At 41.5% G+C, this 13,795-nt stretch overlaps 1 protein-coding gene across 1 annotated transcript; it reads right to left on the reverse strand.

The window, feature by feature from the left end:
- Window positions 1-284: 284 nt before the first annotated feature.
- LOC131233202 (pentatricopeptide repeat-containing protein At4g02820, mitochondrial) lies at window positions 285-4,163 on the reverse strand. Its single transcript, XM_058229832.1, has 2 exons — window positions 3,800-4,163; window positions 285-2,062 (listed from the first exon to the last, which is right to left on the reverse strand). The coding sequence occupies exons 1-2, from the start codon at window positions 4,055-4,057 to the stop codon at window positions 806-808; spliced, it is 1,515 nt and encodes a 504-aa protein (XP_058085815.1). The 5' UTR covers window positions 4,058-4,163; the 3' UTR covers window positions 285-805.
- Between the last annotated feature and the right edge of the window lie 9,632 nt (window positions 4,164-13,795).

A 13,795-nucleotide genomic window follows, 5' to 3' on the forward strand; every position in this document is an offset into this window, starting at 1 on the left:
AAAACATAAGGAATTGATAGATGATAGAGTTTGTAGGATCGGAATACAGTAGAGCTCTAATGAGAAAGTAAAAACTGGCATTTAAAAGCACTTTTCGAATAATGGGGGAAAAAAAAAAAATTTAATGCTTTTAGACACCCGGTGTCACTCTCTCTTTGTAGCGCCACCTTATTCCGATTCTATCAACTCTAGCCTTATCTTAAAGCATTCATAACGAGGAAGTATTTCTATGAGATCACTCGAACATAGCATAGTTGCAATTGGAAGACAACATGCTAGATAAAAACAGGAATTACAAAGTGCTTATTTCCACTCTTTAGACCAATTGCAATTCAATCCAATATAATTGTGATTTTATCAGATGCCAAACGGTTGACAAAATTACAAATGCTAAGGTGATTTGTGTAGTTTGTATTGTAAGTGTGTCCTGGCCTGCTAATCAGGCCAGTCCACTCATCAAGCGAGGAACTCTTGCTTGAGAAAATGGATGGTTTTTCAATGAGCCCCACTGACAAAAGGACTAGATTGCACACACGAGCAACATGCCATCACACTTTCCAAGAAGCCCAACATCAGTCCTGCACAAGCAAGCACACTCGACGTTCTTCCAAGAACCTATCTTCCACCGATGTTGGAAATTCTTGGATGATTATAGTGGGAAAAAAAATATGGCAGTTCAGTGAGGCATTCGTGCTACATTTTGGCAACAGTGAGAAGTTGCATTTCATTTCTCAACAGATTGTTTTCATAACTGGCCATTGATTTAAAATCATACCATCATAGGGCCATTGGAACAAGAACTCTCCTAATAGAGGATGCTTGAAACTTCACTTACGCAGAGCTTGCTAGTTGCTTTTATAAGCCGGTCAGTCTCTTCATCCAACTCAACATTATCCTTTTTCATGCGTTCAACAACTATAAGCGGCATCTTACCAGCTCTAGCATACGTCCGCAGCAAAGAGTTATAAATCCCAGTCGTCATGTGACCCACATCCCGAAGCATGGCCAAAAACTGCTCTGCGCCCTTGATGTCACCCTGCATTTCGAGGTTGCTGAATACGGTTTGGACAATTTCATCATTCGGCTCCCATTTCCTTACACTAGAAAAGGCCTTCTTCAAGCAGTCAAGGACCTTATCCATCTCTCCTGCACTTATATAACCCCGTGCTAGAATTTCCCAAGTGCTGTAGCATGGCACAATCCCTCTTTCCACTGTGAGCTCGTGAAATTTCTTGGCCTTGTCCATCGTGCTTTCTTTAACGTAAGCTGCAAGGAGAATGTTTGGAACTCTAGAGTCACGGGTTCCCGATATTGAACACCACTCATCATAAAGACCCTCAGCTTCCTTGATATCTCCAAGTTTCACAAGGGAAGATATCATGCTTGTATATTCGGCATCATTCATTTTAAGGAAGAATGCTTTCATCTTCTTCCAAATTCTATATACGTCGTCTTTACTCCACAGGTTGGCATACAAGGTAATAAGGGAGCAATAAGCAACACGCTCTTTTCGAGAAACCCTTTTCTCAATCTCCTGCAAAGCATCTCTCGCCTTTTCTGGGAGGTTGGTGCTGATGTATATGCCTGCCAAGGTGCTGTATGTCACCCAATCGGCAGGTATCTTGTCCTTTTTCAGCTCAAGGAAAACCTTCTCAGCACCCTCAACATCATTGCCAATGGCACATGCATTCAACCATAGATTGTATGTGAACACGTCAGGGGATGTCTTCTTCTTTATTTCTTCAATCATGGTATGGATCTTCTCAAACTGACCCGTCACAATGTATAAAGTTACCATGTGGTTGTAGGGAAGAGGACTCTTGAGGAAACCACATTCCGACATTTTGTCTATCAGAGCCTCAGCTTTGGCAGATAGCTTGTTTCGTACATAGTTGTGGAGAAGGGCAGTGCAGGTAGTTTGTCCCCTCATCTTCTCAGGAAGGTCTTCGAAGAACTTCTCAGCGCTAGGCAAGCCACGGACCTTTGCAATCAAGTCCAAGTGCACAGCATAGTCGCCTGGTAGGAGCTTGATATCCTGTTGAGTCCTCATCCATTCACATATCTGTATAAAGCAACCAGCATGGACAACATTGAGCACAACACTTGAGAACTCAATTGACGGATCACCCAGCTTGACTAAGATATGCGTACTAATTCCGAACACCAATTTCACTAAAACGGGAAAGAAATACAGAACAAGTATATCACCTCCATTTAATTGATCAAACAACCAAACTTGGGAAATCAGCATAAGATTTTATAAAGGGAAGGTAAGCTTAACAACATTAACCCTGAGGGGTCTTTTGGCTCCTTGGAATCATAAAGGGGCAAATTCCCAACGAGAGAGCTTCTATGTTGTTTGGGTGCTGGGAAAGCTATTCTCAGGATGGGAATGCATTTCCCAAAATTTTACAGTCCATCTTAAATATACGAATCATAAAAGGGGCAAATTTTGGGAATTCCATTACCATTGGAATTCGTTTCTCACCCTTTCAAAGGATGCAAACACAAATTCAGCCCCTCACTAATGGAATCATTTCCCAGGGCCTGGATTCCTAGGAGCCAAAACAACACCTAAGCAATTACTATAGGACATGGTTCATGCTAAAAGAAAAGCAACATCTAGAGAAATAATTATCTTATACAAACTTTAAAAGCCATAAGACGAACTTGCTGAAGGAACCCCAAAAAAGATAAAAGAAAGAAACAGAAACATCTCAGGCTACCAAATCAATTTTTAGAAGGGAAGAAAAAAAGAAGAAGAAGAAGATCTTTTTCCATGCATGCAATGTTGAAAATGAGGGTTCATGGAGTTGTAGACAAGGCTATCTAGACATCGCATATTAGTATTTCTTCTTAGTCTAGTACCTGATACTTAGTTCAATTGAACAAGCAAACATAACTAGAACCATGTCATTGAGAACTCTGCTAGCAAGGCTCTCCCCTTCTTTCCCACCACATGATAATCTAGACTAGTCATCTTGAAGGTCCCATGGTATGTACTATGTAGCTCACTTTTTTTTTCTCTCTCTTTGTACATGTGGATTAACCTGAACCATCAAAATTGTTCGGCTCCATTGCAGATGGGGCGTATTACAAAAACCATAATTATGGCATTATCGAAACCATCCATGATCCACCACATTGTGTTCAACAAAGTGACGGTTATAAAGAAGATTTCACCTGTACCAGTTCAACGGCTTAATGTGGGTTTCAATATGTTCTGTCCATGGTGGAGCCCAGGACGTGGATGGTCTGGATTGAACTACATGCAGACTGTGTGTGCATATATTCAATCCTAAACAACTTCCCCGAGGCAAGCTATCAAACAGATGGAGCTCAGATCCAAGAACCTAAATTTCCTCAACCCACTCTTCGAATTCTACAATCAGTTTCAATTGGGTGTCTTTCTGGAAACCAAGATTTCCCATGGTGGGGCCCAGCAATGTGGATGGTCTGGATTGAACTACATGCAGACCATGTACAGTAAGTTACATTAAATACTAAACGACTTCACTGAGGCAATCCATCAAACACATGGAGCTCCCAAGAATCTCGATATCCTCTGCCTATTCTTCAGATTCAACAATCATTTTCAATTGAATGTCTTCCATTTCGAACTGATTTCACTGAGACAATCTATCAAACATATGGAAATCAAATTCAAGCATCTTGATTTCCGCGACCAATTCCTCAAATTCAATGATCATTTTCAATTGGATGTCTTTCAGAAAGCTAAGACTCGCCAGAAAGAGATGAAGGAAAGGCCTGAAAAAGAGGAGAGAGAAATGGGAAGGACCTCGAGAGCGTGTTTGTAGCGCTTGAAGTTGCGTAGCTCGCGGACTACCCTATTGAGCTCGTATTTGCGGAGGGGTTTTCCTTCTTCAGCCCATTTGCGGAGAGTGACAACGGCGCTGCGCTTCGGGAATATGAGGCTCAATAACCTGCGCCCGAGCGTGTCTCTCCCGCCGCTCCTGCTTCTCTCTACAGACGCCACTTCCACCGAATACGACCGTTGGATGGTGTGTTGCGCAATGCGCACCCAGCGGGCCAGCATCCTTTAACCTACACCGCCCCGTCTTCCACCTTCTTTCTACTTCTACCGGGAAAACACGGACATTTGGAAACGAACCTTTTCTCTCTTGCTTTCTCTCCTAACTGTCTATCTGTTTCGGGCGGGGATTCAGACAGGTCGGGACCTGACCGACTTCGGTCGGAAGCGGATTACGTGCTGACTAAACTTCGTGGGGCCCACCGTAGATGTTTATGTCTTATCCACTCCGTCCATCTATTTTTACAAATCATTTTAGCGAATAAGATCAAAATTGAATCATATCCAAATTTCAAGTGGACCACACCACAGGAAACAGTGGGTACATTGACATTCACCGTTAAAACGTTCCTAGGGCTTGTAGTGATGTTTATTTGTCATCCAACCGGTTTATAAGTTAACAAAGACATGGATTAAGGGAAAAAGAAATATCAGGTTGATCCAAAATTCTTCAGCCCCCAGGAAGTTTTCAACGGTAGGTGTTCAATTAACACTGTTCCGAGTGGTGTGGTCCACTTGAGCTTTGGATATGCTTCAGTTTTGGGCATTTTCCCTAAAATGATATGGAAGAACGGATGAACGTCATAGATAAGAAACAAACATCCATGGTGGGCCCCATAGAGTTTAATTTACTCAGTTACTTGGTAGGCAATCTGCAGTTCGTGACCGTAGGGCACACCTTGATGTATGTGTTGTATATCTACACCGTACATCCGTTTTTCCAAATCATTTTAGGACGTTGGCCCAAAACAGAAGTAGATCCAAATCTCAAATCTTAAGTGGACCACACAAAACTAAACAGTGATGATTGACCATTAAAAACTTACTGTGGGAGACAAAAGTTTCCGAATCTGGTGTAACTTATCAAAAGATTGGATGGCAAATGAACATTACCGTGGCCCTTGGAAGTTTTTAATGATGGGCATTCAATAACCACTGTTTCCTGTAGTGTGGTACACCTGAGATTTTGATCTGCTTCAGTATTAGGATTACATCTAAAATGATCTGGAAAAACAGGTGGATGGTGTGGATATACAACATATACATTATGGTGGGCCCTACTGTCACGGCCTGACCAAATTCAGTCAGTCTCCAACTTGCCTGTACCGGGCTGGCCCACCTCATGCGGGCTTGGGCTGCAATATAGGCCTGAGGGCAGAGTTAGGCCTAAGTTTTCAGCCCGTTTGAAAAATAAAAAAATAGACGAGGCTTGGACTCAACCATCTAGAAGCCTGAGAGCCTGGCTCAGCCCAATACTCATAAAAACAATAATAATAATAATAAAATCCTCCTTCCTTGCAGTGGGATTGAACACTTACGGTTCAAAACTACTCGGGGCCAAGCTTATAAGTTTTGGATCAAGCTTATATTTGTGTTTTCTCTTCATCTAGGTCTGTGTAATCTCATAAATAGGTTGGATGACAAATAAACATCATGGTGGGCCCTAGGAAGATTTTAACAGTAGACGTCATTGTCCTCACTGCTCTTTGTGGTGTGGTCCACTTGAGCTGAATCTTACTGAGTTTTGGTGTTGTCCTCACTTGATCTGCCTCAGTTTTTCCCGAAATGATCTCGCCAAATGGATAGATGATGTGGATGTTACACATACATCATGGTAGAGCCCACCCATCTTTCCCCAGTTAACAATCAATCGGTTGACATCCACCTAGTTCATCTGTTTTCCATATCATTTTTGGAGATGGTCACAAAAATGAGATAGATCCCAACTCAAATAGGCCATACTGGAAACAATGGGAATTGAACGTGCACCTTTTAGATATTTGTGGTGGCTACAAATTTTTTGGATTAGGCTGATATTAATTTTCTTTCAGCTCATCCTAATAGGAATGAACTTATGAATAGTATGGATGGCATATAAACATGTTGATAGACACGGGGAGGTTTCAACGGTAGGAATTTCCTTACCCACTTTTTCCTTGTTGGTCCCGCTTACTGGGTTTTGGACTTGCCTCGTGCCTCATTTTTTGAACCATATCCTAACATGATTTAGAAAATTAGATGTTAGAAAATTAGATGGATTAGGTGGATTTCTCACAAACATCTACAAACATCTTGGTGGGACTTATGCCAAAGGACTTCACCGGTGATTCGAAAAAAGACGTGGATTTAAATCACGTTAAATGCCCAATGCATATTTTTCCCTAGAAGTTCTTGTGCTAGGAAGCTAGGTGGGACCCACTTTGATGTTTGTGAGAAATCCACCCCCATCCATCCATTTTTCTAGCAAATTTTAGAACAAGCTCGAGTGTGCCACACAAGAGGAAACAGTGGGGATTGAACACCCACCATTGAAACATTTGTATGGCCACAAAAGTTACCTATTAGATTAAGTTTTTTTTTTTTGTATTTTCACTTCATCCTAATGGGAATAACCTTATAAACAATTTGGATTACATATAAACCTCAAGGTAGAGCCTAAGAAGGTTTCAATGATTGGCATTTATTTTCCCAATTTTTCCTCTCATGTGGCCCACTTAAGTATTGGATTCGGCCGATTTTTTGTCCAATGTCCTAAACTGAATTTGCAAAACGAATGGAGGTAGATTTCTTACAAACATCACCGTAGGTCCCACCTAGCTTCCTAGTGTAGCGCTAGTTGAATACCATTTTTAATAACGAACTTATAGCTCTCTCCCATCTCTGTCATTGTACAAAATAACATTTCTCCTCCCTTTTTCCTTCATTGTCTTCTTTTTTCTGGTTACCAAAATCATCCATATGGAAGTCCGTTCACCCACCCGATGAGAAGACTCTTATTGTCATTCTCCTTTCCGCCATGAAGAACATCAGATTTTGAATCTATGGCAATTAAGAATTTTTATTTTTTATTTTTTAATGGAGTTTATATTTAGGCTGGGCCCTGTGTAAACCACCTGGGCTGGGTACCGGCTGGATTATTTTTGTCTGAAAAGTACGGCTGGGCTTGGACAGAGCTTGGGCTAGCCCTAACCCAGGACGTTGACACCCCAAATCCGCACCCATAGACAGGGTGGATCCCGGATCCACAAAGGTGGATGTGACCCCTGACTGTGGGGCTCACATTGAAGTCCGTGCCTTAAATCCACACCGTCCATCCATTTTGATAGCTCATTTAGTTATTTTCCCAAAAGTGAAGCTGACCCAAATCTTAGATGGACATGGACTACACCACAGGAAACAATCTTGACTAAATCCCCACCATTAAAAACTTCAGGGATTCCACCAGAATGTTTATTTGCCAACCAATATGTTGATAAGGTCACAAACACCTAGATGAAGAGACCACACGAATATCATCATGATCCCAAGATTGTGTGGCTCACAAGAAGTTTTTAATGGTCCATCTGAGAGATTTGGATCTGCTTCGTTTTTTAGATCATGCCTTAAAATGAGCTTTCAATACAAAAGGACGGCATGGATGCAGTCAAATACATCAAGGTGGGCCCCACAGTCAGTGGTCCCACCCTTGTTTACGCCTGTTGAGGCGTTACTAGAGTTCTAACTTGAGGTTTTTTTGTGCATGGCCCATCTACGTTGGGCCCCTACAATATCAACCGTTTGAATCACTTAACCATGGGCCCTATAATATCAACCGACAATTGCTTGATTTCTCTTTTACAGCCAATGGATAGCAAAATGGACAGGTGGGTTCCAACTTCTGGTGTTCTAAGCCGTTCATCTGGTTGTTTCCATTATTTATGCGTTTATCTAACCCATCATCTGATCATAGCCATCTAATTGCTGGATAGTAAAATGGACAACTACAGCCAATGGATAGCATTTAGCAACGAGATTATCAGACAGTTTTCATAACCAATGGACCAGATTTTTTGAAGCCTCCCTTCCACAATTTGGCCCACTGTATGAATGGTTTTGGAAGGGTGAAAGTTTGACCCTATTGTACAGTTTGTAGGTATTGTAGAGAGAGACTTACAAGAAAACGTGGCGTGCGCATTATCCTCCATTTGCTAATGCATCTCCACCGTAAAAATGGACATGAATTTGTCGATATGGACCGTTCATTTGGTGAATGACGTGGCGGATTGTCATAACCAATGGTCCACGCTCGATGTGGAAAAGCCCATCTATCAGATGTATGTCCCATCGTAGATGGGGCCCATCTAGATGAATTTTCCGCTGATTCACCAATCCTAGTAGTCCATCGATCACCAACGGACGGTAAAACCGAACTAGTCCAAGGGCCCAAGTTCAACCTACAAAAAGACCAATGAATGGAATAGAATGATACGTGCCGCTTTTGGATGTGGGCCTAAGGATGAAAATGGGCTGGCCTGAGCCCATGGTTAATGATCCAAACCAATATTGGATGAACCCAAAAAGATCTCCCAATTTGGAGGATCTTAACCGTTCAATAGTGATTAAAATAAAGAATTGAGTGAAAGACAAGGCAACAACCATCAGATCTTCCAATCACGAAGATGTTTATTTGGGGGCATCCCTATTCTAGTGGCCCATAAGATCAACGGCCTGGATCATCAAACCGTGGGCCACACATCTGCTAATTTGAAGATCCTGACCATCCAGTCTTTGGGCTTTTTTATTGAATGTGGACGTGGGAGAATTTGTTTCTTAACCATCGCAAAGGCCACTCATTGAAAGGTCAGGATCTTTCCTACTAGGAAATGATCCCATTTTTTCATAAGGTTTCATCAGTTCGACGGTCTTGGATCAATTACTCGTGGGCTCTACCCATACGAACAGGGTGGCTCAGGACCAGATAATCTGTCCAATCTAGGGATGAAAGTGGACCCAACTAGGAAGGATCTAGCAAGGAACAACCTTCGTTGGTCTGGACTTTAGCTGAGCCTCGAGGACCATAGGCTGTGTATAGGCATGATTTGTGGGGCCCAATGATTAATTGAGAGGACCTTGGCTTGTTCGATCATAACAGTTCGAAAAGACAGCCCTGTGAATTCCCCGTCAGCAGCTTGGATGCCCAAAATTCAGCCATTCCAAAACTCAGGTGGGCCACACCAGGAACAAGGTATAATCATACATAAACCTGTTCAATCACGTCTGTGGTCCACCCGAGTTTTGGAGTGACCTAAATCCACGTAGAGTGCATACAAAAGAGAGGTAGGCCTCCATATAAACCGGCCCTTTGGTTGGCTCTACATAGAAACCTATGATGGCCGTTCCCTCTCCACTATTTCCTGGGCTGTGGCCCACCTAATTAATGGTTTACAATCATCTTTTTGATCTGGATCTAAAATTTAGGTGCCCACATGATGGGTGGATTGGATCTCTGTCAAACATCATGGTATGCCCCAACGAGGTCGACACGATGTAATCATCCCCATGCACCCGAACCATAGGCCCACTCTACTTTTCAGTTTTTTGCCACCAAAGTGTAGCACTCATAGGAAATCTTATCCGTCCACAAGGTTGGCCACATCATGTTCATCATCTGCACGAAAACTAAGCTAATCCTAGCATCAGTAGGCCCACAATTTTAAAATGAACTAACAGCCGGCGATCTAAGCCAACACACAATCTTTCCTTCCATGATCAACGGATGCACCTTATTTTCATATTATGTGATATTCATGATGGTACCAACCTTTTGGACGGATCAGATTTTCTAAACACTTGTTACATTAGCAAGAAAAGATATGCGGTATCTAAGCTTATGGTACGTATGAAGTACCTCGTCACTTCTCTTTTGGGCCTGCTTGGCCAACTGCATTACGTGGGATTAAGGAAAGAATTGTAAAAGTAACTATACATGCATGTATAAGATATTGTTCCTGGATTAGTTGTATATTATGTTTTTTAATACTATGTTTGAAATGCATTAAAAAATGAATTTTAAGATTTACTTTTAAATTATAAATATATTGTGGGATTTACTTTTAAATTATGCTTGATTAGACTTCGGAAAAAGTAAAAATTTATCATTTATGGGATTTGTTATCCTATCTTGCACTCATTTTCTAAAGCTTATAAAGTTAATTGTAATCCACACTCTTCCAAATATGGCATTTCTAATTTTGAAGTGGCATTATTAATACAATATCATATAATACAATCTCATTAAATACAACTTAATATCCCTGGCCAAACAGGCCCTTAAAGTATTTCCACCAATTGGTCCTTGATGTGGGGCCAATACAAGGAAGATGTCTGATATTTTAGCAAGTGGTGGGATATGGACCCACGTCCCTCACCAACCTATTCCTTATGAAAACAGAAATTGGAATCTAGCACCGTTCTTTTGAATGCATTATATCAGCAAGTGGGCCACATGACTCAGACGTATCTTACATCACCATTAGTGACAGCTCGCCTCTTCCCATTATTCAAATTTATAATATTCCTTACTTGGATTTTAGCGATCACATTCCCAAAAATGATCAGATACTATGTTGTACCATAAGTTATGATACAGCCAGTTTTTTCCTGCCAATATGTCACGTATGTAGAATATCCAATCCGTGAAAAAGGTTGGCTGCAGTATGATTACCACCTACACTGAAAATCACACAGATCTTACTAACTTGTGGGCCACACCGTTAGTTTTTCAATTGATTTTATGTTGTGTCTCGATATACTTGTTTATCTTACTGATTTTTGTATTAGTTAATCATCTTGGTGTGGCCCACCTTTTCCACGGATTGGATATTCGATAAATGGGACATGTTGATGGGAAAATGTTGGCTGTATCATAACAGAGCCGATCTATCATTTCTCATTTAAGCATATGGTACTTTGTAAGCTATGTCATGCCCGACCATTCATTCACATACAGCTGACAGATATCTATCAATATAAACCGTCAAAATGTTGGTACAGAAGGAAATGAAGCAAAATTTGAAATATTAGCACCATTAAGTTGAGCCTAACCATCCGATTGGTGGGCCATCAAAAGAACAGTCGAGAGGAAAAATGACCTGATCTAAGGCCAGGTAGGAAAACGAAACGGTGGGCGCTGTTGGATTCATGTACCAAAGACTCCTGAAATTCCGAAAAGAGAACCTTCACGGGTCCGCACTCCGAAGTCAAAAGAAAATTACCATGAAAGACGGTTTGGTCGACAACGCGACGGTTGGTAGGTGGACACACGTGCTATTTCTCACATGCATATCTGCTCGCACGTGTCCAACAAAGCCCACGCTGTGATATTAATCTTTTCATCACTGTTTTTCTTAGAATAATTGATGGGGGACTTTGAATAGTTTACTCGCGATTTTCCTGTGCTGATATGTAGGTCCCACTTTTAGGTAATCTAGACCATTGGTTTTGATTCCACCATCGATAATCATGCCCCGAGAAATCTTCTCAGTATCCCTTCTTACCTTTCAATTAGTGGCGGCAGAAAAATAGACGGTTAAGATGAGAAACAGACCATGGCCTAGAATTCAACTGGAAAAAATGTCCCACTTGGTAGAGACCAATATTACGTATCACCGGACACGGTTCCGGTGCTACCCCCGCTTGGCTGGGCCTATGAGGGGCCATCGTGATGTATGTGTTTGATCTACACCGTCCATCCATTTTTCCATATCAATTTAGTTTACAATGCCAAAAATTAGACATTTCCAGGCTCATGTGGACCATATAGTGGTGATTTAACGGGTACCGTTGAAAACTCCTTAGTGGCAACAGAAGTTTTAGATAAAGCTAATATTTGTGTTTTCCCTTCATCAGAGGCTATATGAGCTTATGGAAAGGTTGGATGGCAAATAAACATTACGGTAGGCCTTATGAAGGTTTCAACGGTAAGTATCATTAGCATGGCTGTTTCCTGTGGTGTGGTCCAATTGAGCATTGGATCTGCCTCATTTTTTAGATCATTACTTAAAATAGTATATAACAATAGATGGCCAGTGTGGATAACATCCATACATCAAGGTGGATCCTTAGAGCCCTTGCCTGTCCTGGTGGTAGTATCCAATCCACGTCCTGTATCACCCAACAATGGGTGCCACTTGTCAGAAACGAAAACCCGAGTTTTCCATGCTTAAACCCCATGCCGAGGATGCTATGATTCGTACTCGTAGTTATATTAATCGGGAGTATGCAGATCCATCGCGACGGATTTTAAAGTTACCATCCATCAGGCGCATACAATTATAATGCGATGCGTATATAATATCCAATCTGTTGAAAATGTAAATCCCTACGTTCAAGAACATCAGCCACAAAACTCTGGCCGATCCATTCATCATGTCGACACACACATACAACAGATCAATCCATTGGCTGTAGATTGTCTTTTACACTGTGGCCTACCTAGGGAATTCATCAGCCCGATTTTTTACCCCAATCATATTAAAGAATGGATCAGCCATCACAGAGCTTGGATTTTGTATAAACATAACATATGTAGGGGCGTACGCACTCAATGACAATGATTTTATGAACCTTACAGATTAATCTGACCGTTGCTCAACCCACGTTCTCCTGTACCATGGTCACCAGACAACCGTCGAGGTACGTGTACTAAGATCATAAACTCATGGCCCATTTTTAAACGTCAGAAGCTGTTTCAATAATTAAAATTCAAACTAATATTTTAGCATTCCTGTAGACAAGATTAGCCGTCGCAATATTTAATTAATCTGAATTATATGAGAGGATGTTTTACAATTACAAAGATGCATGGCACGTGCGCAGCTTGGAGCCTATATTTTTGTATTGTGGCCATTGATTTAAGATGTAAGTCGTCCGAGTCAACTCGGATTCGGTTCTGGTCAGGTCGTCTACAAAAATGATACCGGCTCTGGTCAGGTCGTCCACAAAATGAAGTTTGAAATATGAACAAAAAATGTTACCTCTGACCAACAAAACGGTATGTCTGTATCAGAGGCCGACTGCCTGGAGACTCGGTAAGCAAAGATATCCCTATGACCCGGCTCAGTGGGGCCCACAGAGATTTATGTGTTTTAGCACTTTGTTCATCCGTTCTTCTGCATCATTTTAAGGTATGGTCCCCGAAATGAGCAGATACAAAACTCAAGTTGACCACACAACAAGAAAAGTGGGAAAATGACACTTATCATTGAAACCTTTCAAGGGCCTACCATGTTGTTTTTTTGCCATCCAACGTGATCATGAGGTCCTGTAGACCTGGATGAAAGGAAAACACAAATAACAACTTGAACGGAAATTTCCGTGGCCGCTAAGAACTTTTTAATGGTAAGCATTCAATTCCCACTGTTTCATCTGGTGTGGTCCACTTGAGATTTGGATCTCATCATTTTTAGTTAGTCTCATGCTCTAAACTTAGGTAGCAAAACTGATGGATGGTGTGGATCTCTTTAGCTTGGTCTGTGACCTAGTTTTGCTGCTGACCGATGCAACATTCCATCCTTTGGAAGGAATGTTGCATCGGTCAGTCCGTGACCTAGTTTTGGTGGTGACCGATACAACAACCAATGCATGTGTCAACTAAACGCATACTACTCTGTCACTGGGCTGCGCCAGTTCCCTTTGGAAGGATGTTTGAGCTACGGCCAATCTAAGATGTGTCGCATGTACTGCGCAGTCTAGATAGGTGAGCGTGTGTATCAACTGCACTGTGAAAAACTTACGCTATGCATTTTGTAAGTCATGGTATGTAATAAAATGATGTGGGTAGAATTAAATTCTTGCATATTAAAGCAATCCTAAGATTACATTTGTTACAATACTTCCTCACATGGTGGTCGTGTTGTTTAATGTGGGCTTTTAACTGTTGGATCTGGGTCAGTTATCACTGGTCCAAACCGTGCCACACCATAC

This window comes from Magnolia sinica, chromosome 18, assembly GCF_029962835.1.
Source record: "Magnolia sinica isolate HGM2019 chromosome 18, MsV1, whole genome shotgun sequence".
Classification (NCBI taxonomy): Eukaryota; Viridiplantae; Streptophyta; class Magnoliopsida; order Magnoliales; family Magnoliaceae; genus Magnolia; species Magnolia sinica.

Bases quoted from the DNA above. Each gene is read 5' to 3' on its own strand.
- LOC131233202 (XM_058229832.1), bottom strand. From the start codon at position 4,057: ATGCTGGCCCGCTGGGTGCGCATTGCGCAACACACCATCCAACGGTCG. The intron at 2,063-3,799 runs GTCCTTCCCATT...TGCTTTATACAG, and splicing joins GCTACAAACACGCTCTCGAG to ATATGTGAATGGATGAGGAC.